The sequence below is a fragment of the Geotrypetes seraphini genome, chromosome 12 (assembly GCF_902459505.1).
Source record: "Geotrypetes seraphini chromosome 12, aGeoSer1.1, whole genome shotgun sequence".
Taxonomy (NCBI): Eukaryota; Metazoa; Chordata; class Amphibia; order Gymnophiona; family Dermophiidae; genus Geotrypetes; species Geotrypetes seraphini.
The window spans coordinates 29,642,089-29,669,257 of NC_047095.1; the positions used below are offsets into that span (position 1 = coordinate 29,642,089).

A 27,169-nucleotide genomic window follows, 5' to 3' on the forward strand; every position below is an offset into this window, starting at 1 on the left:
GTCTGCTTGGGTCCTGCCCCTGTGACTCAGCAGCTCTTCCACCTCTTCTCAGGTAGCACAGCCCTAAGCTGCTGAGCCCAGTGCATCCTGGGTTTTATGGTTCCTTCTCTTTCTGATTAGCGCCCCCTGTTGCCTGGTGTTATAATATCATCATTATTGAAGGAGAATCCCTGACTCTCACAGGGACTCTGAATGAAGTTACATGGAAATACCTTTAAAACTAATAGGAGGAAATATGTTTCACTCAATGAAGAGTTAAGCTCTGGAACTCTTTGCCAGTTGACGTGGTAACAATGGGTAGTGTATCTGGGTTTAAAAAAGTTTGGAGGAAAAATCCAAGCCACTGCTTGTCCTTGGATCAGTAGCATGGAATATTTTTACTGTTTAGGTTTCTGACAGGTACGTGTGACCTGGATTGGTTACTGTTGGAAGCAGGATACTGGGCTAGATGGACCATTGTTCTGATCCAGTATGGCAATTCTTATGATTCAAAGAGGTGAGGCTTGTGCCCTACAGAAAATTAGATGTGTATATATTGCTGACTTTGCATGTTTTTTTAAAAAAATTCCTTTTCAGCTTTTGTACAGCCTTGCATGCCAGGTGACGGCTTGTTTTGACAGGCCATTATATGAGCAATCAAAGGGCAATTTGGGCCATATTCTGTAAATGGCACCCTAATTGCAGCCGCCTAGCGATGCCTAAGTTCAGGATCCGTGCCTAACTTTTATATTTTAATTGGCTTAATCAGCCAATTTTAAAAAAACCACATTAATTAGGCTCCTCTATATCTGTAAAGAGATTCTGCAGCTTTTTTTTTTCTAGATTCATGTTTTAATTCTTTATTATTAATTTTTGAGTTGTTTTTCCTTTGTTTTGGATGACTGTATTGTCATAGTATATTTCGTATTGTATTAGATATAATATTATGTATGTTGGATTGTGTTATACATGTATAAGATATGTTTATGAAAATGCTAATTAAAAATGTATTATCAAAAAAAAACAAAAACACCTAACGATGCTTAAGTGGAGGCACCCTCTTATGCCTAAGGACGCTTAACAATGCCTAACAATGCCTGTCTCGAACAATAGGTGTGGTTATGGGCGGAGAACAGGCATGGTTGAATTAGGCATCCAACATAGGCGAATGAAAAGCCGGCCTAATGGAGCAGCGCCTATTTCTAGGATGCCTAGCGATGCCTTATTTTGTTCAGGCGTGATTCTATAAATGGCGCCTAATGGTTGACAACCGCACCGAGCAGTACCTACAATTTAAGTGCTGCTAAGTGACGTTTATAGAATCCGGCCCTTTGTACTTTACCCACTGACATTTTAATTTGCTACTGTTTCACATGTAGTTTTCTTAAAAAAAAAAAAATATATATATGGTTCTTTAAGTGCCAGTACTCAAATTTGTAGGTTGCAAAAATTAGCAATTACATGTGTGCAAGTACTTGTATGTAGAAGCTGCATCGTCATGCTGCTCTTTTTTTGCTTAGTGAAATATGTATTTCCTACAGATCTATCTATATAGTTTACAATAAGTTCTGTGCTCAATGAGCCTTTTGTAAAATAGCCAATAAATTTTGAATGTCCAGACCTCGATGTTCCATTTCTCTCCTAGATATCCTGTTCAAGTTGGGTTTAGTATATGCTACAGCTAAAATACTGCCAGGATTTTACAAAGATCACTTGTGTGGCTTTCCCCCTTCCAAGCAGATTGTCAAAAATGTTTTTTATACATCCAAAAATGTCAGCAGGAACTCTCTTTCTTTTTTCTATCCTGTTTTCCCCAGTGAGCTCAGAATAGGTTACAGGTTAAATATACATAAAATATAAGGGTACTTTTATTAAGGTATGCTAACTGATTTAGCGTGCACTAAATGCTAAGGAGCCCATAGAATATAATGAATGCCTTAGCATTTAGCTCGCGCTAAATCGGTTAGTGCACCTTAATAAAAGGACCCCACAGTTAATAGGTTATAATATGACATAATTACAGTACAAGTTGTAGCATATTCAGGTTCTAGATATCTTTCGTTGGTTCATGAATATATTTTAAGATGACAATTCAATAAAATAGGTACTAAAAATGAAGTGCCTGTTATGAATGTAAATACCAAAATTCCGCTTGCATAACACATGTTTTACAGGTGGGTGCACAGATGGGCGGAGCTTGGGTGGGACTCCCACTGCCATGCATATTTTGTAGACTACTGTAAGCTATGCACACATGTCTGACATTTAGGCATGAACACGTACACCAGCTTTACGGCGGCTGTAAATGCTGGCACCTAAATTCTTGGTGTGTATTTCACCTGTTAGATTAGTTTTCTGTAAAGGCACCTGTTTTCCTGTTCAGAATTGGCTTTTTCCAGGGCCATTTACGCCAGTTAAAATCTGGTATTAATGCCTGCGCCTAAATTGTGCATAGATCAGGCGTATTCTGTAACAGTTCGCCTAACTTTTATGAACGCCCAGGACCTGACCATGCCTCCTTTTTAGGTTTACACACTAGAATTTATGCGCACCACTTTATAGAATATGTTTACAAAGTTGTGTGCATAAATTCTAATTTGTGCCAATAATTGCTTGCTAACTCGAAAAGACATTATATGGGCGTCTGGGACATGAGGCCCAGGACTAAACTTGAACCTGGCTGCTTTGTTTAAACACTAACTGCAGCATACTCTACCAGTTTTTGCTGCATAATTTAGCCAGTGAATCACAGGTTAGCTTATGGATCTTTCCTGGCATAGGTTGTGCTAAATAATATATTTTTCTGGAACATGCTTTCAAGTAGGGTTACCAGATTTTTCATCTGGAAAATCTGGACCCCCGCCTAGATCTACTCCCAGGCCCACCCAATCCCACACATCCCAGCCCTGTCACGCCCCCCAAGCTCCGCCTCCAATCCCACCCCTCACGGCCTTCTCTCGTCGGGCAGGACATCTGCGCATGTGCAGATGCCCTCTTACATGAAGGAAAGCTTTTCAAAACCCAAAGTGCCGGGTTTTTAAAAGCTGTCTGAACCTCCGGACATGTCCTCAAAAGGAAGACATACCTGGGGAAATCTGGATGTCTGATAACCCTACTTTCAAGGGAAGAATGGGAAAGTGGGCATGCATTGCAACTTTGCCGATTTCTGAGCTAAACTGAAATGTAATAATGTAAAGATTTAGTCAAAATTATTTCCAGCAACATAAGTCCGTATCAGTTCTCCAGTGCTTTCAATATTATCTTCAGTCCAGCTGTGAACTTTTAACTTTAATATCCATGAAGGCAACAGGCAGATACAGAATTGTTAACTCATTAAAATTCCTTCCTCAGTAACAGGTTTTCAAATTATGGAAGAACAATTATGCACAGTAATTCAGTTTACCTAAAGTTTTTTGCTTTCATACCAACAGACATATATATTTTTATTTTATTTTTTACTTAGAGAGCCACAATCAAAACTTTTTAAGTGAATAAACTCGTCTACCCATGCAAAAAAATCCTTTTGGTTATCGGCTTCCTTTGTCTGCACACTCTTCATATCACGCTTTCTTTTCCTTACACAGGAAGTGGGAAGGGGCTAGCTGGGGAAAGAAGAATATGTATGGAGATAGCAATTCAAATATCCTGGCATACTTTCTGGTGTGTACTTTGCATCTACATCACATAGATATTTTCTGTCAAACTTTGCTGCACGATTCATCTTCTACCAACCTCGTTACACTCATGTTACCCCTCTCCTTAAATCATTTCACTGGCTCCCTATCCGCCTTCGCATACAATTCAAGCTCCTATTGCTGACCTACAAGTACACTTCTGCCTCTGTATCCACGGGGCTAGGGGTTAGGGGCTTAGCCAGCCCGCAAATATTAAAAAAAACGCAAATAATATTTGGGCCGGTTCTGCCCCCAACCTCCGCTTCTCCCCAGCTATTTTAAGCCCTGTAATCCCCCCCCTTAAGCCTTACCTGGTGGTCTAATGGGTTTTCGGGGCAGGAGCGATCTTCCCACGCTCCTGCCCCGTGCAGATCACTCATAGGAAATGGCTGGCTTGAGCTCCTGTCGTAGTCTCGAGAGACTACGGGAGCTCAAGGCAGCCATTTCCTATGAGCGATCTGCCCTGAAAACCCGTTAGGCCACTAGGTAAGGCTTAAGGGGGGGGGGGGGGGGGCTTAAAATAGCCCAAAAAATTAAAATGGGTTTTTGGGTTTAAAATTGCGAATAACCGAATCCGCGGATGCTGAAACCGCGGATTTGGAGGGGGAAGTGTAAGTTCATTCTCCTGCTCTTCTCTCTTCTGTTTCTCAGATCAGCTGTTCATAGCTGTACCCTTCTCCTCCACTGCCAATTCCAGACTTTGTCCTTTCATCTAGCTGCCCTGTAGGCCTGGGAAAAACTAACTGAGTTTGTCCACCACACCTCTTCCCTTACCTTGTTTAAAAGAAGACCGAAAATTCACCTTCTTGATTATAGCCTTCAATCCATAACCCCAAACTCCCACTGCCCACCACCCTAGCCAGCAGATTAACCATTCCCCCTAACTGTATCCATGGCATCTGTGTGTCTGTTTAGATTGTAAGCTCCTTTGAGCAGGGACCATCTCCTTCATGACCCTGTACAGCGCTATATACGTCTGGTAGTGCTATAGAAATAATTAAGAGTACTAGTAGAAGTATCCACATTGTACGTACTTGCAGGATATATTGAAACTGAGCTTGCACTCCTGCAAGGCTCCCAACAGTTATCATTATTGCCCTCTTAACTTTTTAACTTCTAAGAAATAGTTTACACACAATTTGTGTGAATTGAAATGTAAAACAGACGTCTTCATTGTTTGTGCTACTGATTGATGTGATCATGCGAGTGAAATAATTACAGGTACTCTTCTTTTTAAAATGTTTTACAGGCATAGATATTCTTCATCGGTTAGGCCTCGGAGGCAAAGAAGCAAGACATCCGTTGGCAGTGACTACCATGCCCTGGTCAACTACTCCATTACTCCAGGGCTCAGTCTCCATAATGGAAGGTGTCCGTTTAACAAAAGATATGTACATTGAGTCTCCCACAGCTAGAGTCCTGCCGTCAAATCTGGGACAGCAATTCACTGTATTGATTGGACTACGCTCAGAGTCTGTGAACAACGCTTTTCTTTTCAGTATTAGAAACAGAAAAAACGGGCTGCAGTTTGGAATTCAGTTGCTGCCGCGAAAGGTAGTGGTGCATATTGGAGAAAAGCAATCTGTATATTTTGATTACAGTATACATGCTGAACACTGGCACTCATTTGCTATTAATGTTAGAGACAAAACAGTCTCCTTGTTTGCTGAGTGTGGGAAGAAGCACTTCAGCAAAGAAACCCTCTTTAAAGTACAGAACTTTGATTCTGAGGGCTTGTTTACCTTGGGAAGAATGAACTCGCATTCTGTTCACTTTGAAGGGGTAATATGTCAGTTGGATATTATTCCTTCTGCGGAAGCCTCAGCAAACTATTGTAAATATGTGAAAAAACAGTGTCACCAAGCTGACACATACCGATCTCCGACGGCAGCTCCTCACACTACACCCAAACCAACCCTAATGCCTGCAAATCTACCAAATAAAAAATTTCATCAAGAAACACAGTCTAATGTAAGGGAAAAATTAAACTCGCTTACTAATGGGACTTTGCCGGTCCATATTGTGAAAGAACCAGTTCAGACGGGTCTTCCCGTGATACCCGATTCCTCAAGAAGTGCCACTATACTGGAGAATTTAAGAATTGAAAATCAGAGCAACAAGGTTAAACGTAAATCAGCAGGACATGAGCAGTTTCTTCCATCAGTTCCCCAACAAGACCATGGCAAGAAAAGCACCGGTGGTCAAAAAACTCTTCAAAATAACCTTTCTGGTAATGCTTCAGAAGGTGAAAGCAGGATCATTGGCACCTCTCCATTTGATGAAACCCTCAATGTGAGTCTATCCATGAAACAAAATAAAATCAGAAAGGGCAAGGCGGAGCCCCATCTGAAGGAAGTACAACCGATCTTAAATAGAACACTTTACAGGGCTACTGCTGTTGAACAACCTCTGCATGATCAACTTGATCCATGGCACCACAGTATATTAGATAGTGACGATGCTTACAACATTGAGAACAGCTATGACGTTGATATGGAAAGCTACGATTATGACTACGAAGGTCTTTACGGATTGTTTGAAATGGAACATCTAAGAGGGACGAAAGGGGAAACTGGACCTCCCGTAAGTTGCCTTTTATATATGTTTTAATATATTGGGGCAGCACATATTTACTAGAAGACTTTGGCATAAACTCAGTAGAGCATGCCAAAGCTGTGACAGAAACGTATACATAATACAGAAAACAAATTTGATTGTTATAAGACATGTGTCTTCCCAGAATGTTAGTTTGGCACAAATACTGTATATATGTAATATTTTTTTTTTAATTGGCAAAGCACAGAGATTCTCAGTTTTGCTAAAGTGGTAAAGTTGTAGACAAACCAGATGTCTTGCTTTCTGAACTGAAATACAGCCAGCCTTTAAAACTGCAAAAATATAGACAAGAGCATGCTTTGTAAAATAACAGGGTTAGCGCTTGGTTTTAGGTCAAGAATCTTGCATGAGAGAAGTAGACATAAAGTAAATGGCAGGGAGAGGCATTATAGTTATACAAATGTTATAATCTTCTCATCACAGCAGCGCTTGCTTGAAATTATAATGATATGATTGTCAATCTATTCTGTGAGAAATCATAGGTTGGGAATTAGAATAACACTAGAAAACACTGGAAAAGGTGTTATTTATTCTGCTTCGTTAATGAAATATCATATTGAATGTGAAAAAATATTTCCTAGCCTAACCAGATCTTCCACACACTTTGACTGTTGTTGGAAGTGAAATGCTAAATGTTAAAAACCAGACATTTGCCAGCCCTTCTTTACTTTCATGCAGAAATTTGGTAATCTTAGGGCTTGATATTCAAAGTGATTTAAATAACTAGAAACAGCTCCAGGTAGTGCTGTTGAAAATGCTCGATTTGTGCATAAGTAAAAACAGGCTACTTTGTGGGTGTTCTGGGGGCGGAGTCAGCACTTAGTCAAGTGCCAATATGCAGCACTAAGGCCTGGATTCTCAAGCAGTGCCTAAGTTAAGTGTTTTAATCGGTCATTAACAGTGTGGTAACTGACCATGCTGTTAAAAACTAATTTAAAAAAATAGGAGCTGTAAGGCACCTACAAGAAAAGGTGCCTGAATCATGTCTACGCAAACACTTACTGGTGTTGAATGTCAAAAGAGACGTGGTTATGAGCGGGATTGAATTTTGTCACCGCAAAGAGTGATTCTAAATTGAAGGTAGGTGCTGGAATTGAAGGCCTTTATAACCCTGGCCTCCATTTCTGGCGCCTATCTTTGACGCAGGCCGTGATTCTCAGAATGGTGCCGTAGTTTGAGTAACATGCGACCGGTGCCAATTTTTCAGACACCAGCTGATTCCGACACTGTTTTGAGAATCTGGGCCTAACCATCCACCACAAGTGTACTAGTGCATACGGGCCTGGCTCCCCTTCTCTGCAGTCCGCGCCACTGCCCACCAGGCTACTCCAGAGACCATCTTGCATCTCTATTAGGACTGGCCATGGTATCTGCAGCTGTTATAGAGACAGATATGTAGTATTTCATGCAGATATTTGGGGGGGGGGGTCACTGCCCCAGTGACTGAGGCAGTGTTGGGGGGGGGGGGGCATATTTTCATCCCTCAAGTGGTCATCTGGTCAGTTTGGGTACCTTATTTATTTTATTTTTTGGCTCTTCATTTTAAAAACAGGTCTAGCTTAAAACGTCCAAATTGTGCTCTGGAGGTTTTGTAAAATGTTTTGATTGTGTTGTAAAATGTCCAAGTGCTAAGCCTACCCCAATCTTGCCCAAAACATACTTCTAACATTCCCCCTTAAGATTTAGACACACTGGAGACAAAATGACCAGCGAGACGTCTAAAAATCAATTTCAAAAACGCCCACTTGGACGTTTTGACTATTAAGGTATTTATGCTGTCTTTTGGAAATCTGTGTTTTTTGAAAATTAGCCCTTTACTAGGTGGTATGTATAACTCCTTCTCTTTAGAAATAATTTGCAGATCTCTCCCAGCTATCCTGTGTCCTTGTTCCTTTCAGTTTATATATTATAGTATGTTATTACTCATCCTCTGTTATTTCTCTTAATTGGTGGTGACAGGGTTACTGTGCTCTTATCCCAGTGGTGGTGATCGTTAATTCTCTTTCATTTGTTAGGGGTTCCTTGAGTGCCGAATGCTTGCCTTTGTGAAAAGGTAAAAGATAAAACCCTGGACGGGTGAAACATTCCCTGACAGAGATAGGAAGGTGGCATTTGCTAGTGTCACTGCGTGCAGCCTTCCACCCCTTCCCCAACTAGGGTCTACAGAAGATGTCGGCAACTTCATTCTTCTAATTAGCTGACCAAGGTTTGGGATCCAGTCTGTGTTCAGACCTTCTGCCTTAGAGCACATTGTGCCTCAGAGGGACAGCTGTGGGTCAGACTGACCTCTCTGATCATGTTTCTGAAAAATGGGAGCGAGTCAGTCTTTCTCTTCAGGCTCCAGGATATAACTGATAACAGACTGTCAGCCCCTGTACAATTATTGCTCCTAAGTCTCTTGTTCTCCCTCCTAAGCTCTTGGAGGGGGGGGGGGGGGGCCCTGGGTTCTTCACTTACTGCTCCTCTACATCCTTCTAAGCTGGATACCCTCCTGCTAGAACATTTGTGAATATTCTTTTGTAACTGGATTTTATACTTCCCTCCAAAACTCCTATTTGAATCCTATTGTGATGTCAGATTCCCTGAATAAACTGCCTATTCTGCTTGACACGTCATTGCTGGAGCAGGAGCCAGAATGGTCTGTCCTCAGCTGTAATGACATAAAATGTTGGTAGCCTGCTACAGGATTAAAATAGGATATGAAATAGGGAAGAATTTTGGGGTCACCATGAATGAAAGGTTACGGTTCAAGATCTGAACTCTGATTCCAACTGAGTTGGAAGCTCCTCCAAGTAAGAAACAGCTGGGACCAAAAATAGTGTCATACTGTAGCAGACCAGTGACCTTTGAGATCAGTGTTCTGTCGTCTTCAGTGGCAAATCCGGGTCTCTTGGAATTCCCTGGCATGCCCTGGTGGGGTGATTTGGTTAACAACTGTTAATAGATGTGTCATCAAGAAACTTTGCAAAGCTTTTATTTTAAAGGCAGCTCTGCTCTCCAGCAATAATATAAAGAGCTTTTATAACAGCTTGCATAGTCTAATAAGGCACATAAGTGCATATGCTGTGTCTATTTTATTACTATAAGATTAAAGGGACAATTGGAACATTAAGGCAAAACCAACATATTAAAGTTGCAATTAACTGCCAGCTGTTGGAAGCCCTGATGCACAAATGGTTTCCTTGCAAGTAAGACTGGTTTTAATCATAGAAACATAGAAACATAGAAGATGACGGCAGATAAGGGCCATAGCCCATCAGGTCTGCCCACTCTACTGACCCACCCCCAAGTCTACTATCTTAGGGATCCCACTCCTGGTGACAGGTTTCTTTGGCTTAACCCTCTAAGGGATCCCACATGGGCATCCCATTTGCTCTTAAATTCTTGCACGCTGTTTGCCTCGATCACCTGCACCGGGAGCTCGTTCCAAGGATCAACCACTTTCTCGGTGAAGAAATATTTCCTGGTGTCGCCATGAAATTTCCCGCCCCTGAGTTTGAGCGGATGCCCTCTTGTGGCTGAGGGTCCTTTAAGAAAGAGAATCTCTTCTTTCATCTCAATACGGCCGGAAATATACTTAAATGTCTCGATCATGTCTCCTCTCTCCCTACGTTCTTCGAGTGAGTACAGCTGCAAATTTTTCAGCCTTTCCTCGTACAATAGATTCTTGAGCCCCGAGACCATCCTGGTGGCCATCCGTTGCACTGACTCTACCCTCAGCACATCTTTTCAGTAGTGTGGCCTCCAGAATTGCACACAGTATTCCAAATGAGGCCTCACCATGGTTCTGTATAATGGCATTATGACTTCAGGCTTCCGGCTGACGAAACTCCTGCGGATGCTACCTAACAACTGTCTTGCCTTAGATGAAGCCTGCTCCACATGATCAGCAGTTTTCATGTCTGCGCTGATGATCACTCCCAAGTCTCGTTCTTTTGAAGTTCTAGCTAAGGTCTCATCATTCAAGGTGTAAGTTCTGCACGGATTTCTGCTGCCGAGGTGCATGATCTTGCATTTCTTAGCGTTGAAGCCCAGCTGCCAGGTCGAGGACCAAAGCGCCAACAAATGTAGGTCCTGTGTCATATTATCGGGTGAATTGCCATCTCTCACTATATTGCATAGTTTGGCGTCATCAGCGAATAATGTTACCTTATCTTGAAGCCCCCGAGTTAGGTCACCTATGAATATGTTGAAAAGGAGCGGGCCCAAGACTGAACCCTGTGGTACTCCACTGGTCACCTCCGATGTTTTAGAGAGGGTACCGTTAACTACCGGTGAATGTTTTAAAGTGTTCTAAGTTGTTTATGCTTCATTTTTATGTTATAGATTTTGAACCAAAATCTATAACATAAAAATGAAGCATAAACAACTTAGAACACTTTAAAACATTCACATAATGCATAAGAAGGAAAACTTATGGCCTGACTTAAATATAGTTGAAAGACCAAAAACTTACGGTACAGCTCTACTCTGTTGAAGAGGAAAAATGGGCTGACAACTGGCAGAACGCCAGCGCATGCGCTTTTAACAGGTGTCACAGCTGTCACATAAACTGACGCATACGTGCTACGTAAACTCCAAAAATAAATAGGAAAATAAATTCTTAGAGAAAAGATGTCCAATCTATGGAGGTATTCAGTCCTGCAGGTTTCATAGTGTTTAATTTGTAAATCCATCGTATTTCTCTTTGTGCTAGGCGTCTTTTCCTATCACCACCTCGTACACTAGAAGTTACTCTGTCAATGCAGAAACTTCTCAAATCCTCAAAGTTATGATGTGCAGAAGAGCAATGCTCAACTAGGGGTGCATTCACTCTATTATTTTTCAAATTGGACTTGTGTTCCACCATTCTGGTCCTAAAAGTTCTTGTGGTCATGCCCACATAAAATTTATTACAGGGGCACTTTATAATGTAGATTACATAATCAGAGGAGCACGTAAGGAAATGTTTCAGAACATAACAATTCCCATCAACGGGATTGATGAAGTCTTTCTGAGAGACGGTCATCGCACAGGTACTACATTTCCCGCACCTAAAAAATCCTGCGGGTAACACTTTCTTGTTGTCAGTCACAGCGAGGTCATCCATAGGAGAAGATAATATTTCCTTTAGATTTCTCTCTCTGGAAAAAGCGACTCTCAAATCCGTTTTTTCAAAGATCTGATTGGTTTGAATTATTTTCCAATTGTCTTTCAAAATAGTTGCAATCTCATTCCCTTGATTAAAATATTTAAATACACCAGTCATAGTGTTGCATCGTATGAATTTTTACTCAAAGGAGATTTATCTTGCATAAGCCAATCCCTATGATAGTATTTAGCTCTTCTTAAGGAATGTTTCAATACTGCCTTAGGATAACCTCTATGTTCTAACTTCACCATGAGAGATTTAGATTGTCTAGAGTAATCACTGGCATTAGAACAGTTACGTTTTAGACGTAACAATTGTGAAAAAGGCAAGTTCTTCCTTAGGCTATAGGGATGATAACTGTTAAAGTATAAAAAAAGTGTTCTTGTCTTCTTGGGCACCCTTCAAAAATCTTATGTGGGTGATACTCATGTATGAGGTCTGCTATCTTCACACCAAACAGGCAGATTATGAACTAGAGAATAACAGAGCTTGCAGGAATGGGACAGGAAAAGAACTCGCCAGGACAGGATGGGAAAATGAGTTCCCTCCTAGACAGCGAAGAATTTGTCCCCATGTCATTCTCTATTATGAACCAAGCAAATCCTCATGCCCACCATCCACCCAGCTATCAAAATATCACTCTTCTCAATTCCTTGCCAATAGAAAATTTCTAAACAAACGAGTTTTAAACTTACACCTGAAGAACTTATATCCCAAAAAGATAACAAAATAGCTGACATATTTTTATCCAACCTAATCACCTGATAAGAAAATAATTTTCCAATGTAAAATTTTCCATGGGATAGCTAGCAGTCTGTTGTGGTAGAGACATATGTCTGATCACCAATAATTGCAACCAGCTTCTGCTTCTTCTTTGCTTCAAAGTGACCCAACTCATCACTATTCTGTTTGGCTGGAGACCAATAACTAGTTCAACAAACGTAGGCAGCTCCACTATTCTCAAAGGCCATATTCACTGACCAGCATAATTTAAGATGAAATGATCCACTGATTGTATGACGAGGTTTGCAGTATCAAAAATCCTGTTCCAGGTTTTGCTGTTCATTTGATTTACCAAGGAATCATCATTTATATCTTGCTTACACTTTTACTTTTTAATTTTAAGTGCAAGTATCAGTTACAAAAGTGGTAAAACTTCTACTTAAGTACAGTAACTAATTATGTACAGCAATGGTATTCACTACATATATCCCTCCAATCCCACCATACCCTGTGACCATACCAAGCTACAGTTCATCATGCGGTTTTACACACTGAGGGCCAGATTCTCAAAACTGAAGGTTGCCTTTAACATGGTCGCTAAACTGATTCCAGCGGGTTTAGCCTGCATGCATTTTAGCGGCGGATTATCAAAACTGCTTTCTAGCAGTCTCCGACACTGCCATGCAAATGGCCTCTTGAATTTTGAAATGAGCACTCCTGTGGATTCTTAAACATCGCCGAGTCATTCTTCAAGCGCGGCATCGGCTTTTGGTGACAAAAATTCAGCAGCTGGTTTGGAGGTGTTGGTACAGTGCCAGCACTTTGAAAAATGCATCTCATGGTGTGTGTTTTGACTGTGGCTAATGAAACAAAATAAAAATTACATGATGCACTGGATGCATCAGGGAGGAGCCTAAGACTCTGATTGGCCCATATGCCTAAGGCCCCACCCATAGGAGGGGCTTTAAAAAACCTGAGCCAATCAGAGCCTCAGGCCCCTCCCCAGTGTATTGGGGAAGCGGAAGGTCAATGATTTTGAAGAGGAGGACCTGCTGGCCGGAAGGAGTAGACATCCTTCTGGCCAGCCATCTAAGTAAGGTAGGGGGAGAGGGTGGGGATCGTTGGAGGCATTGGGGGTAGTGGTAGCAGGAGATAGGCATCTTTCCCGCTGCCTAGGGGGTGCTAGGGATGTGTTGCTTGGCGTTGGGAGAGATTGGGCATCTCTACCACTGCTGGGTGGGTATTGCTGTACGGTGGGAAAGAGTGGGCATCTTTCCCATTGCCGAGGGGTTGTTGGGGGGGGGGTTCTTGGCAGGAGAGAATAGGCATCTTTCCCACTGCCGGTTGGGGGGAGGGTTGCTTGGTGGTGGGAGAGAGTGGCATCTCTCCCGCTGTCGGCTGCTGGGTTGCTTATGAGGCTTGATTTGTTGTTGATTTTTTTTTTGTTTGTGTGTGTATTTATTCTGCACATGTGCCCATTGCTATTACCAGTGATGGGCACATGCAAATTTAGTGAATCTTGGCTACTCTCCGCCAACCTCATTTGCATTAATGTTTTTTGGAGTATGACTTGCTTTTATTAAATCACTACTATAATGTCTGAGATAGTGGCCTGTCTGTTTTTAATGTAAATTTCTGTTTTTAATGCAAATTTTTGAGAATCTAGACTCAAGGCCTAAAAACAAATGTACCCAAGTCTGCAAACAGAAGAAAGAAAATGGATCTGTTCTGTCACACTGTGTGTGCTTTTTATCTTAGTTTCTTTAAGTGCTACGCATTTGGCAGTTTGTTTTTTCTTCTCTTGATTGGATTTGATTCTCCACCTGTTGTTTTTGGGCAACAGACAAGTTCCTTGAGCAAAAGAGGATGTTTGGGAAAGTCTTGGCACTAATCAGAAAAAATGTGGAGCACCCAGTCAAGATGTTCAATTAACAGACTTTTGCTCTGTCCATCAATCAATCCACAAAGGATTATTCACCTATTCACAATTTATTTGCCTCCTGGAATCCTTGGACCCAAATATATTTACTCTTGCCTGAGACTAAATAATTACCAGACCAACAGGTGTCCATAGCCACTTAGTCCCATTATACTCATTGGGAGCAATTTGAAAACTTTAATTTTTACCTTTTCTTTGCAAAAACAAGAAACCTAAATAAAGTGACAAGTACTATTGTACACTTTTATGTGGTATCAGAAGCAAATGTGGATAAAAACCTTTTTGTAGATTTTTTTGGCTAAAGTTGTTCCCCACACACATACTTTATTGGGGGGCTTGGCAGGTTTTCTTCAGAACCAGGCTGGAATCTTCATTTGCAACTTGAGCCTTCATTTGCAACTATACAAAATTTCTCCTCAGCATACTCGTATATTCTTTCCCAGCATACTTTATGTTCAGCCATTGCAGTGATGATCTTGAACAGAGCTCCATGAGCCAGTACTCCTCCTAGAATCCTGCAATTTTAAGTCCCGAATCCAGCCACTAGGTTTTGCCATATGACAACTTCTGGGTAAATGACCTCCGTTGGAGATTGAACCCAAACCCCTCTGAATGACAGTGTGCAAGACTTCCATAGAGCCCACTTAGCTGGCCCCACAGTGCTTTTAAGGAAAAACTACTTCTTACTGTGCAAAATATTTAAGGTACTTGTTGGGGGGAGGGGGTAATTTTATTCTGGATTTTCTAGATAAAAACATGTTTTACAAGTAGAGATTAGTTTGAATAAAATTGCACAGAGGTAAATACACACAAAAGCAGGTGCAGAGCAAGCACGTGCCTAATTTTACACAAGAGATTAGTTTTATAACAAGTCAACTAGATTAAGAAGCCAAAAAAATCCTATCTGTGGCCTATTTTATAAAGAGACCTAGGCTTCTGTTTGTCTTTACAAAATATGAGCACAAATCCTGACAAAATTCTACCTACTCTTATTATGAAGCTACAGCCATTTACACCACCTTAAGAGCAGATATAATATTTGTGCATAAAATAAGCATGTAAATCACGATGTCTCCCAAGGTCCTCTTAAATTGGTCCCCAGAACACACCTTGTACTATAGCTACATACAAATAGACATGTCATTGCACGTACTTGTAAGTGCAGGGTGGCCTAGTGGTTAGAGATGCTGCATTAGCACCCCGAGGTTGCAAGCTTGATCGCTGCTTGCTCTTTGTGACTCTGGGTAAGTCACTTAACACTGTTGCCTCAGATACCATGGTTCAGTTGTGAACCTGCTGGGACAGATAAGGAAAATACTTAAGAATACCTGATTATTGTTCAATGAATTATAAACCACTTTGGGTGGATCTGCTACTACTACTACTTATCACTTATTTATGGCGCAGTGTGTGGCGCAGTGGTTGGCTCTACAGCCTCAGCACCCTGGGGTTGTGGGTTCAAACCCCGCGCTGCTCCTTGTGACCCTGGGCAAGTCACTTAATCCCCCCATTGCCCCAGGTACATTAGATAGATTGTGAGCCCACCGGGACAGACAGGGAAAATACTTGAGTACCTGACTGTAAAAACCGCTTAGATAACCTTGATAGGCGGTATATAAAATCCTAATAAACTTGAAAAAATCCTAATAAACTAATTATACATTAATCTTTACAAGAATACATGTTGCTCCATTAAACACAGGAAGGAAAATCAAATCAAGCAATAAAATCAATCTTACAATATCGATCCATCATAATCCCTTTCTCAGGCCTACTTATCCCTTATATAATGCTGAAAGGCATATGCAGCGCTGTACATTTTGACATTTTTAGAGGGTCCCTGCTCGGAAGAACATACATTTTAACTTTGACAGACAGACATGACATATAGGGTTGGGGATGCAGAACTCAATATGAGTGGAGTTAGGAGTCAAAAGCACTCTCAAAGAGGTGGGCCTTTAACTTGGCCTTGAACACTGCCAGAGACGTAGCCCGCCATAGGGATTTGGGCAGCTTGGTCCAAGCATATGGCGCAGCAAGGCAGAAGGGACGGAGTCTGGAGTTTATGAATCTCTTCATAAAATGTGGTTAATAAATATAATAATATATATGAGTGTACTGGCGCTTATACACAGAAGTATCTTTACAAGATTATTTAACACATGCATGTGTACATGCATAGAATATATGAACATACTAGGATCTGGCTCAGAGCAGGTATAAATTTTTGTAAGTACATTTATACTAGGGATAATTTTTGGGAGTCAGCAGCACAAAAATTGTAATTTTATTTGGTTAAAATGAAGCTTTTTATTTAAATGAATAGTTCCATCATCATTGCCAATATAGTGTATCCCTTCTTAAGAAGTTCTTACCATACCATACATTTTTTTTCTTCTATACCACAAGTTTTGACTAGGATTCAATCGGTTTACAATAAGATTACTAGACATGAACATTGAATGAAAGCTAGGTGGGCGGAATGCAGAGTTTATGGTATTGGTTCGAAGAGAAAAGATGAGTCTATAACCTTTTTCCTGAAGATATAGTATGTGCTTGTTTGTCGCACGTAAAGAGGGAGCTCGTTCCATATCTTGGGTCCCTGGTACGCAAAAGTGCAGCTTCTTTCGGAGAGGCTAGTTTGAACTAGAGAATGACGCGGTGGCTGTTACTAACCCGCCGAAACGGTGGGAGAAAAAGAAGTGGTAGCATCCAAAAGAGAACAGATCCCCAAAACACTCTGGCGGATATTCAAAACTATTCTGGCCAGTTACATGGTGTTTTACAGCGCCTAACTGGGGATATTCAGTGGGAGATAACCAGCTATCTCCCACTGAATATTCAGTTAGTGGCTAGTTGCTAACCGGCAATATCATTTGACATAGCTGGTGAGGCACATATATTCAGTGCCAAACTTGCTATATTTAGTGGTCAAAATAGGCCACACGAATAGCAGGCCTGTCTTTAACTGCTAAGCACTTACCTCAGGGGTGTCCAATGTCGGTCCTCGAGGGCTGCAATCCAGTCGGGTTTTCAGGATTTCCCCAATGAATATGCATGAGATCTATTTGCATGCACTGCTTTCAATGCATATTCATTGGGGAAATCCTGAAAACCCGACTGGATTGCGGCCCTCGAGGACCGACATTGGACACCCCTGACTTACCTGATTAGCGCTGAATATCAGCTTAACCGATTAAGTTGCCGCAGTCAAAAGTGAACCAGATAGTTGATGCTGGTCGCTGTATATGGCCTAGCATTCAGTATCTAGGTTGTATACCAGCTGAATATCGGGCCGTCAGTGTCTTCCTAAAGTCTCTTTTCTTAGCAAGCAAGCACCCTGATTATACAGTATATTATACATCCTGTCATGCATAAAATGATTCTCTGTTTAGGTGGGCTGGCCATATGATGTTCGGCTTGCACCAGGTGTGCATATGAACAGTGGATGAGGTTAAGACCTTGAATAATGAGCAGACCAGGATGGCACTGTTTTCTAACTGGTACAGCTTGGTTCAGATACTAAGTTGCCAACCAAGAGTATCTTGGCTGTGTAGCTCTGTGAACTTCTCTTCGCCAGACTTTTCACAGGAGGATGAAGACTGCAAATAGTCTTTTCACACAAACGTGCAAATAGTCTTTTCATACAAACGTGCACGATGTCAGAGCCCAAGATGCTGTGCACAAAGAAATCCATGGCAGTATAGTTATGATACAGAAATAGTTTGGTTCATAGGCCTAAGTTAGGCTGATGTGGGCCTTATACACACAAACAGGTATGGGCTGTATATACTACAGTAGACCCCACAGAAGAACTGCATTCTGCTTTTGTTATTGCCATTGGTTTAAAACTATTTCTAAAGACTTAAGAAGAGTAAAGAATAAAGCTTGTAGATGTGATGTTGCATCCAGAATCAATGTAAAGTATGAAGGAGGAGAGGAGGGAAGATTCAGAGGAAAGGCCAAAACAGATGTTTAGGATTCAGAGAGCTAAGTTAAGTTAGAGAGGGAAATGCAGTACGGCGGGAGAAACTGAAAAATGATACAGTATATTTTAATATAGTTGAGAGGGAGTTTCCCATTGAAAAAGGGAGTGTTATTAGTGCTGTGAGATGGATCATACTGTCTGACACAGATTCATGTTTTTGTGGAATTTATAATGCAAATGCATTTTAGGCAGACTGGCAAATTAAAGATCTCATGTTTAAAATAATTTTTTGTCATACCGCAGCCCCCTTGTAATTCATATATTTATATTTAGGATTAGGCACAAAGCTAATTTGTCTTTTTACACCTCCCCTCACCTCTCCTCCATGGAAAGTATTTGTCTTCCAAGGTAGCTCTGAGATTATTTGCAAGACTGTGTGGGAAAGTTCCCATGGCAGCTCCCCCACAGTTACTCACTGCTGTGGTTGATTTAAAATTTAAAAAATGACATACAGTATCTAACGGAGAATTGCTATGCTACATACACATATGTAAGTGATTTTGTAGAGCCTTGTCCCAAACTAATGATACATGAGACTAACCAGATTCTGGATTTTGAAGGTATAAAAGTGTAATGTTTTAGGATGAAATTTGTATGTCCAAAAGCCCGCCTAATGGCAACTCAAACAGCGCTAGCATGAGGAGCCAATGGTACATGAAGCTCTTCCCCTTTACATTTTTCTCATTTCCCCCATTTTTTTTATTCTTCCTCCCTCTTTCTCTCCCTTCCTCCAGCCTCGTCTTCTTCCCCATACCCTTCTTTTCTCCAGTCTTTCTCCATTCCTTCTCCCCTCCAGCCTCTTTCTGTCTTCTGCTTCTCCTCTTCCCTTTCCCATCTTTACAACTTCTCCCCAATAGTCTCTGCTTCATCTCCAGGACCAGATTACCAACCAATACGGCCTGATTTACTTCCTTTGTCAGATGATATAATGCTGCATTGCTATGGCTGTCTTTCTTCTTTGATGAGGTGGGGGCAGGACAGGCCGGAGCAGCTGGCTATCCACATGTTTGGGCAACCAGAGATGTAATTTGCTTCCAGTTGTTTGGTAGCTTGCTTGCCTGGTGCAAAGGGGGAAGATCTCTCGTACCACCTAGGATTTTAGAGTGTGCTGGAGAGGAGCTGACTATTTTGGTACATGTGAATTCCAATAGAGAAAAATGTGGGAGGGAGATTCTAGAAGCTAGATTTAGGCTTTTAAGTAAAAAGCTGAGATCCAGGATAGCATGCTCCCCATTGAATGCAAAAGAATCTGGAATCTTAGAGCCTGATTCTGTATAGGACGCCCGGTCTCAGGCTTTTGAGAATCGCATCGGGCCTGATTCTGTATAGCCTATGAGGGGGTGCTTTAAGTATCTGGCCAATTAGAGTCTTAGGCTACTCCCAGTGCATCCCAGGATGATCTGGGAAGAGGCAGGCATCTGAGCTAATCAGGGCCTTAGGCCCCTCACTGGTGGTAGGAGGTCTGGATGGGCCAGGGGGTTTCGTTGGACACATGTGGGTGAGGTTTGGATTTGGGGAAGGGGTTTATCAGGGTCATTGGATTGGGGCATTGCCAAATCAGATTAAGGGTTTCGGAGGATTGGCAGATTAGATTAAGGGAATCTGGAGGATATGCTACCACAGTGGGCTGTAATTATTTCTTTGCTTTTCTGTATATAGGCCCACAGTGACACACTAGTGTGGTACTCTTGTGGTATCTGGCAATACATGTAAAACAGTGCCATGTGGTAAGTGTCAGCCCTTTGTAGTAAATGCAGGGAAGATGGCAAACATAGTAAATGCCCTTCATTTACTGCACAGACTTTGCACTTACTATATGTTAGATTTTGTATACCACACCCAGTGGTGGTGGTAGGGGAGGCAAAACAACGCTCAGAATTTAGGAATTTGGTTGGTTGGGCTGAGAACTTTTCAGGACCCCCTCATGTAATAACAGTGAGCCAAGTATAGGGCAATCAAGCCCTTGTGACATCACTGATGAGGTTGGCTCTTATTGGTGGAATGAGGTATTATGACATCACAATCTCAGCTCTGGTTACCACAGATTGAAACTCTTCACACTACCGGGGGTACTGAAAAGTTCTCAGCAATGTCAAAAACACAGAATTTTGTTTCTGCAAATTGGCACTTAATGAAATAAGATAACATTGGGCTGAGAACTTTTCAGCATCCCCTTATAATAACAGTAATAGTAAAAAAAAGAGTTTAACATTCACCCAAACTTGCATTCCCTGAAAAATATGTAGTTTGAAAATATACAGTATCTCTTAATACAGAACGTAGACTGCAAACCTTCTAGTTCAAACCCATTTCTTGAATAAACATATCGTAATCAAACCGACAATATAAACAAGAGGTTCATACCTACATATTATATAATTTGATCTGACATTGTGGCAGTATTAGTCCCTAACTTTAGCTTCAGCTTAATCCCATATTACATGCCTGCACAACTCAAAAATGATCCGGGGCCAAAACGAAGTCAGAAAATGTAGTGAGGGCTGCAGGTAGTGGCCACTGCTTGAGGCACTCGGAAATGTGTGGATGTTGCCGTGATGACATCACATGCATGCGTGACATTATCACGGTGACATCCGCGCATGCACAGAGGCCTTTCAGATGGGCCCTGAGACGCTAGTAGGGTGTGCCAGCAGGGAAGAGGGCAGGAGAGGAGAGGCACTGGCAGCGGCTGATTGCCTACAGCAGTGTTTCTCAACTACTTCAAACTAAGTACCCCCAACCACAGACCTCCCAAGCTCCGCCCTAAACCCATCCAAGCTGTGCCCCAGATCCTGCCTCCTTTACTAACTGTAATTCAATTTTTTCCTTTCATTTTTCATATACACACAATACACTTAGCAGAATTAAATTCTCAAAACTGACACATTTCGATCACTAAATTGAAAATAAGATAATTTTTCCTACCTTTGATGTCTGGTGATTTTAATTAGTTTCTGGTTGGACTTCCTTCTGACTGTGCATCCAACATTTCTTTCACAATCTAGCCCCATCCCCTTTGGGTCCAGGTCTCTATCTCTTTTCCCTCTGCGTACCTTCTCCAGATCCAGTGTCAGTTCTCCTTTGTACCTACCACCACCTTTGTTCCACGTCTCCCTCACTCTCCCTCCTCTGTTATGATCTTCCATCTCTCTGTTCTTCCTCAGGGTCTATCCCCCTCTGTCTCTTCTATATGTATCTCCCATAGTCCAGCATCTGCCTCCTGTGTTTTCCTTTTGGTCCAGGCCTCTCTCTCTCTGTCTTTCTTCTGCTTACAACCACCCTCCACTGAACATTTGTTCTCCTTTCTTCCAGGTCTTTCTCTGCTTCTCTCTCTCTCTCTCTCTCTCTCTCCTGCCTTCCTCCCTGGTACAGAATCTTTCCATCTCTCTGCAGTCTCTTTCTCTCTCTTCCCTCTATACACCCCCAAGTCCAACATCTGCCCCCCTCTCTTCTGCCTCCCCTTTGTTTCAGGTTTCTCCCTCTCTCTATCTTCCTTATGTAACATTTTGAGTCCTCCCACCTTTGATCCAGGTCTTTCTGTCTCTCTCTCACACTCTCTTTGTCTTCCCCCCACTCCACCCCCAGGGCCTGGCATCTCTCTGTCCTCGGTTCAGGGTGTTTCCCCTCTCTACCTCCTCTAGTCCAGCATCTGCCCTGTCTTTCCCTGTCTTCAAGTCTATTTCCTGCCCCTCCTCAAGGTCCTTTTCTGTCTCTCTGTCCCCGCCCGCTCCTCCTTAAGGTCCTTTTCTGTCTCCCCCTCTCCCTCCTGGTGTCCAGATCCAACGTCCCACCGGGGTGCTCGCGACGGGTGGGGCCTTACCTCTGCTGCTTCCCGCACCCAGCTAGAGAGCTCATCTTCCGTGGTCCGCTGCTAAGCTAATTACGGCAATCTGCAGAGCGAATCTAGCAGGCTGCTGTTGGCCTCTGAACCACGTTCCCTCTGCTGCGGTCCCACTCCTCCTCTGATGTCAGGGGCGGGACTGCGGCAGAGGGAACGTGTGCAGAAACTGACAGCAGCCTGCTCGGTTCGCTCTGCAGGCTGCCGTAATTAGCTTGTTGGTCCTCAAAAGCGGTGGCGGCGGCATTTTTAAAGGTGAGACTAGGAGGGAAGAGCAGGAGAGCGGAGTGAGAGCTGGGCCGCAGTGAGAGCCGTTTTGGGCCGCATGTTGTGTAAGGCTGCTATATTACTTCAGATCAATGTGGCTAGGGATTTTTACACTTTGTGAAAAGACAGTCCCTGTTTGCACCTTTTTTTGCTGCACTCTGGCAACTTTCTAATATGCCTAAATAGCAGCCTCCATTCGGTACAATATGGAATAGTATGTTTCCCATGTCTGTTAACATGAAGAATATGACTGCTGACACATATTTCAGGGTTTGGTTCAAGTCCACCAACCATAGCTTGGAGTATGTGATGCCACTTGCTTTACCCTGTGTTTTGTGGTTATTATTGGAAAGTTATCTGATATGTGTCAGAAAGCCCCTAATAAATGTATGTGTCCAGACAGTTACTGTTGATTTTCTGTTAGAAAAAAAAATTCCTCCTTCCTCAGCTTTTATATAAAACTAGTAATTTAGAAATGATTTTAAACCCCAATTGATAGGTGAAATAGAATCCAGATATGAAAGTCTGTGACATGAATACAGCATGTTCTCTGAAAATGTATTGGAAGTTAAGCCCAGAGGTCACCGGCTCACACTTTTTAGAAATTGATACAGGAAGTTCATTTTTTGTTTTGCTTTCAGCAATTTTATCAGAAGTCTTTTGCTTTTCAACCAGTCATTGATTATTGCTAAGATTATGGTAGAGAAGCTTGGCATGAATTTTGTACATAACTTAGCCCCCCCCTTTACAAAGCTGCACTAGCATTTTTAGCAGACACTGGATGAAAGGATGAAGGAGAGGGAAGGGGATATGCTAAATGGAAGGTTGAGGAGAGAAAAAGGAGACACTGGATAGAAAAGAGGTGGAGGGTAGATGCAGGATGGAAGGACAGGGAGAGAGGGGATATGCTTGATTGAAGGATGGGGAGGGGCACGCTAAATGGAAGGATGAGGACAGAAAAGGGAACATGCTGGATGGAAAAAGCATAGAGAGAGATGCTGGATGGGTGAGGAGAGTCAGAATGGAGACCTGAGAGAGAGGGGCGAGACACTTGGTGGAAAAGAAAGAGAAGGACCTGCTGGATGGAAGGGGGTAGAGGACAGAGTTAGTGAAAGACTGGGGATTAAGAGGTCAAGGTGACTGTTCATCATGTTGGGGGGGGGGGGGGCAGACGCGGAGCCATGTGCCCTCTTTTTGTCTTAACAAATATAGTAACCCTAGTTTTGGGGCCAATGCAAACTCTAAACTTTGATCTGCTGCACTCTCCTATCTAGGAACATCAGGGAATCAACTTAGCTGAAAAACTGTTTATCAAAATTTTGATAAAACGCAAATCAAGGCTTCTAAGCATTTTACAGTTTGTATTAAAAAGGGGGAAACAATGAACAAATAAGTACCGACTAGACAATACTTCACAAACATAAAACAACAGGAAAGTGGGGAGAACTTCAATTTAAAAAGTAAAGAAAACATAAAAGGTAAACAACAATAGGGATGCTAGGAAATAAAGGTTAAGAAACAACCCTGGCTGTTTCCAAGTCTATTCAGCGGTCATATGCATCTCGGAAGAAAGTGCAGTGATACCGCCTCCCGCACCTTTGAACACACTTAATATTATAAATGACCTGCATGAATTCACTGCCTCAGCACAGATGGATACAGGCTGTGTAATGCACCTGAGCTACAGAACACTGGTTGCTAGGAAACTGGACAGAACCTGCAAGTTACCTTGAATCCTGCAGTCAGCTGAGGGAACTTTCTAGATAGAGAAGCAAAACAACTGAGCTCCTGGCAACTCTGGAAACTGAAAATAAAGAACTGCCTTCTGTGACAAAAGTTTTATGGGATGGTGTCAGGTTTTAGAAGATGTGAAAAGCAAAAAACAGGAAGACCCAATATTCCACAGAAAAAGGAGCAATCCACAACAAAACAAACTCTGGACGAAACACAATGTTCTTGACCTTCCTTTATTTCTTCAATCAATGTTAAGAAAAATATCCACATCAACCGTATTAAAAACTAATGGATCCGACACAGGCTGTGTTTCGGCTAACAAAGCCTTTCTCAGAAATCACAAATGCTATAAGATTAGCTCAATTTGTTTTAGTTGTAGCTCAAAGAAAGTTTCATTCAGGTGGTGTTGGCATTTGCCTGTCCCTGGAGGGCTTACAAACTATTCCCCTTCTTTACAAATCCGTGCTAGCATACTTTTTAGTGTTGGCCGCGACAGTGAGAGCTCCGACGCTCATAGAATTCCTATGAATGTCTGAGCTGTTTTGGCCACGGCCAGCACTAAAAAATGCTATCATGGCTTTGTAAAGCAAGGAGTGTGTTTAAAGAGGATCATGGATTTGTCAAAACTGCCAAGTCTCCTACTTTTGAGGGGTCTTCTCCTGCAATCCTGCTGAGCAACTACGAATTCCCGCTGAGAGGCCTCCCCACCCCAAAGCAGTGAAAACGCCTTCATAAAACGTCATCTCCTACTTACCTCTTTTCTAGGTCATGGCATTGGGCCAGTGCAGGGTCCTGAGCATGCACAGATACTCAAGGCCCCGCACTCACCCACTCATAACTTGAGAAGAGCTACGATAGGTCTAGTCATTGTGGGTGGGTGGTGGTGGAGGGCAAAGGAGAGAAATGGTTGTCCTGCATGCAATCAGAGCAGTAATAGTTTCCCAACCTGTACAGTTGAGCGAGGAAAATCACTGTTCATGGTGGAATGCTGCACAGGCTCTCAAACTTTACTTCTAGGTCTGGAGTGGGGAGATAGGGGAGAGCAGGAATTGGGATCTTCACTGCACTCCTTCAAGCCATGGTCGGGTTTTGACTCTTTCTCACCCTGCCAGAACAATTGTGGTGCCTCGCATAGGGTCTGGAAGAAAACTAAAAATTGAAGTGCATTTAATAGCCCGACCTCATCAGAAAACTGTGTTTCTAATAATATCCTGTGAGATTATTAGAAACACTATGGTATTGCTTTTCTGTGTGTAACCAACATGGTTTACATTATAAGTAGGTACTTTTTCTGTTCTTAGTGGGCTCACAATCTGTTGTCCCACCCCACCATCCAACATTTTTCCTTCTCATCCTCTGCTCCAACACAGTTCTTGTTCTTCCCAACTGCCCTTCCATCCAGCCTGCTTCCCCTGGGTCCAGCATCTTTTATATTCTCTTCCCTCTCCAAGGGCATAGCCACGGGTAAACCTCAGGGGGCCGGCCCCCCATTCTTAGCTCAGGCTCCCCCAGTGGCAGTACATATACTGTCCAACATTCCCCTACCCTACAGACTATGCAGTCTAGTGTCTCTTATCTTTTTATTCCCTCCTTCCCGCAGTGTGGCATCCTTCACTTCCCCTCACAAGCAACCGGTGGCTTCCCCGATGCTTTCCTTCTGACGCAATTTCCTGTTTCCACCTGGGTGGATTGCAGCAGAGGGAAAGCATCAGGGCAGCCACCAATTGCTTGTGAGAATGTCTGCTGTGCCAGCGCACCTCTAAAAATGAAAAATTTGATCTTCAGAGGTGGCTGTGACGGTGGGGGGAAGGAAGGGAGCTGGACCAACAAGGGGAAGAAATGCCCAGACCGCGGGGCCCATGGCAGCTGCCCTGTTTGCCCTCCCCTAACACCAGCCCTGGCTTTTGAGTGTGGTTGTAACACTACAAAAAGATGATATATAATCTCTCCCCCCTCTTTCCCTTTTTTGAAATAGTATGGAAATTTCACATGTACTAAGTTGGATGTGTGAATTCTCCTCTCCACCGTCTGTCTACAATCTGTCTCTTTATGGTCTATGTATTATGAGTAAAGCCAAAAACCCTACAATTCTTGTTTTGGACTTGCATGAAATGGGAAAAGCTATTAAAGGGTTTTTTGAACAACAACAAATGTGCATGTGCCATGGTTTTAATTCTTTTCAGATTTCTGTAAGAGTACTTTGCCAAAGTTAAAATTTGAAAGACAATACAATTCAGTGTGATTAACTGTCTCAGCTAAAATTAGACTATATAATAAATGATGCAGCCTTTAACATCATTTGCCCAGCTTTGTTCCAGTGGTTGCCAATGAAAAGTTAGAAAAAAATTATTTGCCTTAGGTATATTGACCTCTGTTTGTCTAGTGAAGGAAGCCGTTAAAGTGGTCTGAAACAGGTTTTGATAGAACGGGGGATTATGTCTGCTAGCTTAACTATTCCTTCTAGTGCATTCCATTAGTTCATATCAATCACCGAAGTCAAAAATGGATCAACTTTTAAAGAATAACAAGGGCTGTGTTTGTACTTTTCTACCAGATGTAAGATGCTCACAGGTCTGCTGACTTTTCTTACAAATGATTATCGTAAGAGCCTGCTTTGCTTCTATTTTGAAATTCACCACTTTCTGGATTCAAGGGCCCGGATGCTCTAAAATCACAGTTAAAATCCCATGGGTCACTATAGGGCTAGTAAATTTCTGATTTGAAAAAGGTGATTGATGTTCAAACAATTTTGCATTCAAATGACTTTCGTGGAGGTCTGCGATAATCCCATCCAATCAGTCACTGGAAAAACGATTGACAGGGGAAGCCCCAAAGAAGCCTCCTGCCGCTTAGTGTTCGTGGCAGGAAGATTTTCTTTTCTTTTTCTTTAATGGGCACAGATGTTTTGCATGTGTTACCCATGCAAAATATCTGTCCCCCATTAAAAAAAGGTTGTGCCACCACCCTACCCACTGACAATGACCCCCCTCCTGATAATGGTCCCTGAACTTAAAAAAAAAAAAATATTCAGGAGGGAAGCCCACTCCCTCATGCCTCATCCACTCTGACCTCCCCATCCTCCCCCAATGCCCAGTCCCTTCTGCCTCTGCCAACCGAACCCCCCCACGACACAACTGACCCCCCCCATACCTTATTCAGATGACAGCAGGAGGGATGCCCACTCCCTTTGGACAGCAGGCCCGCCTTTTCAAAATGTCATGCCTTTCCCTTCCTGGTGAATCCTGGGATGCACTTGAAGGGGCCTAAGACTCGGATTAAT

At 42.4% G+C, this 27,169-nt stretch overlaps 1 protein-coding gene across 3 annotated transcripts in view; it reads left to right on the top strand.

The window, feature by feature from the left end:
• COL24A1 (collagen type XXIV alpha 1 chain) overlaps window positions 1-27,169 on the top strand; it is a 460,026-nt gene that overhangs the window by 31,998 nt on the left and 400,859 nt on the right. For all 3 annotated transcript variants that reach the window (XM_033916356.1, XM_033916354.1, XM_033916355.1), the window contains exon 3: window positions 4,903-6,236. In XM_033916356.1, the coding sequence (XP_033772247.1) occupies window positions 4,903-6,236 (1,334 nt within the window). The remainder of the gene's footprint in view (window positions 1-4,902; window positions 6,237-27,169) is intronic.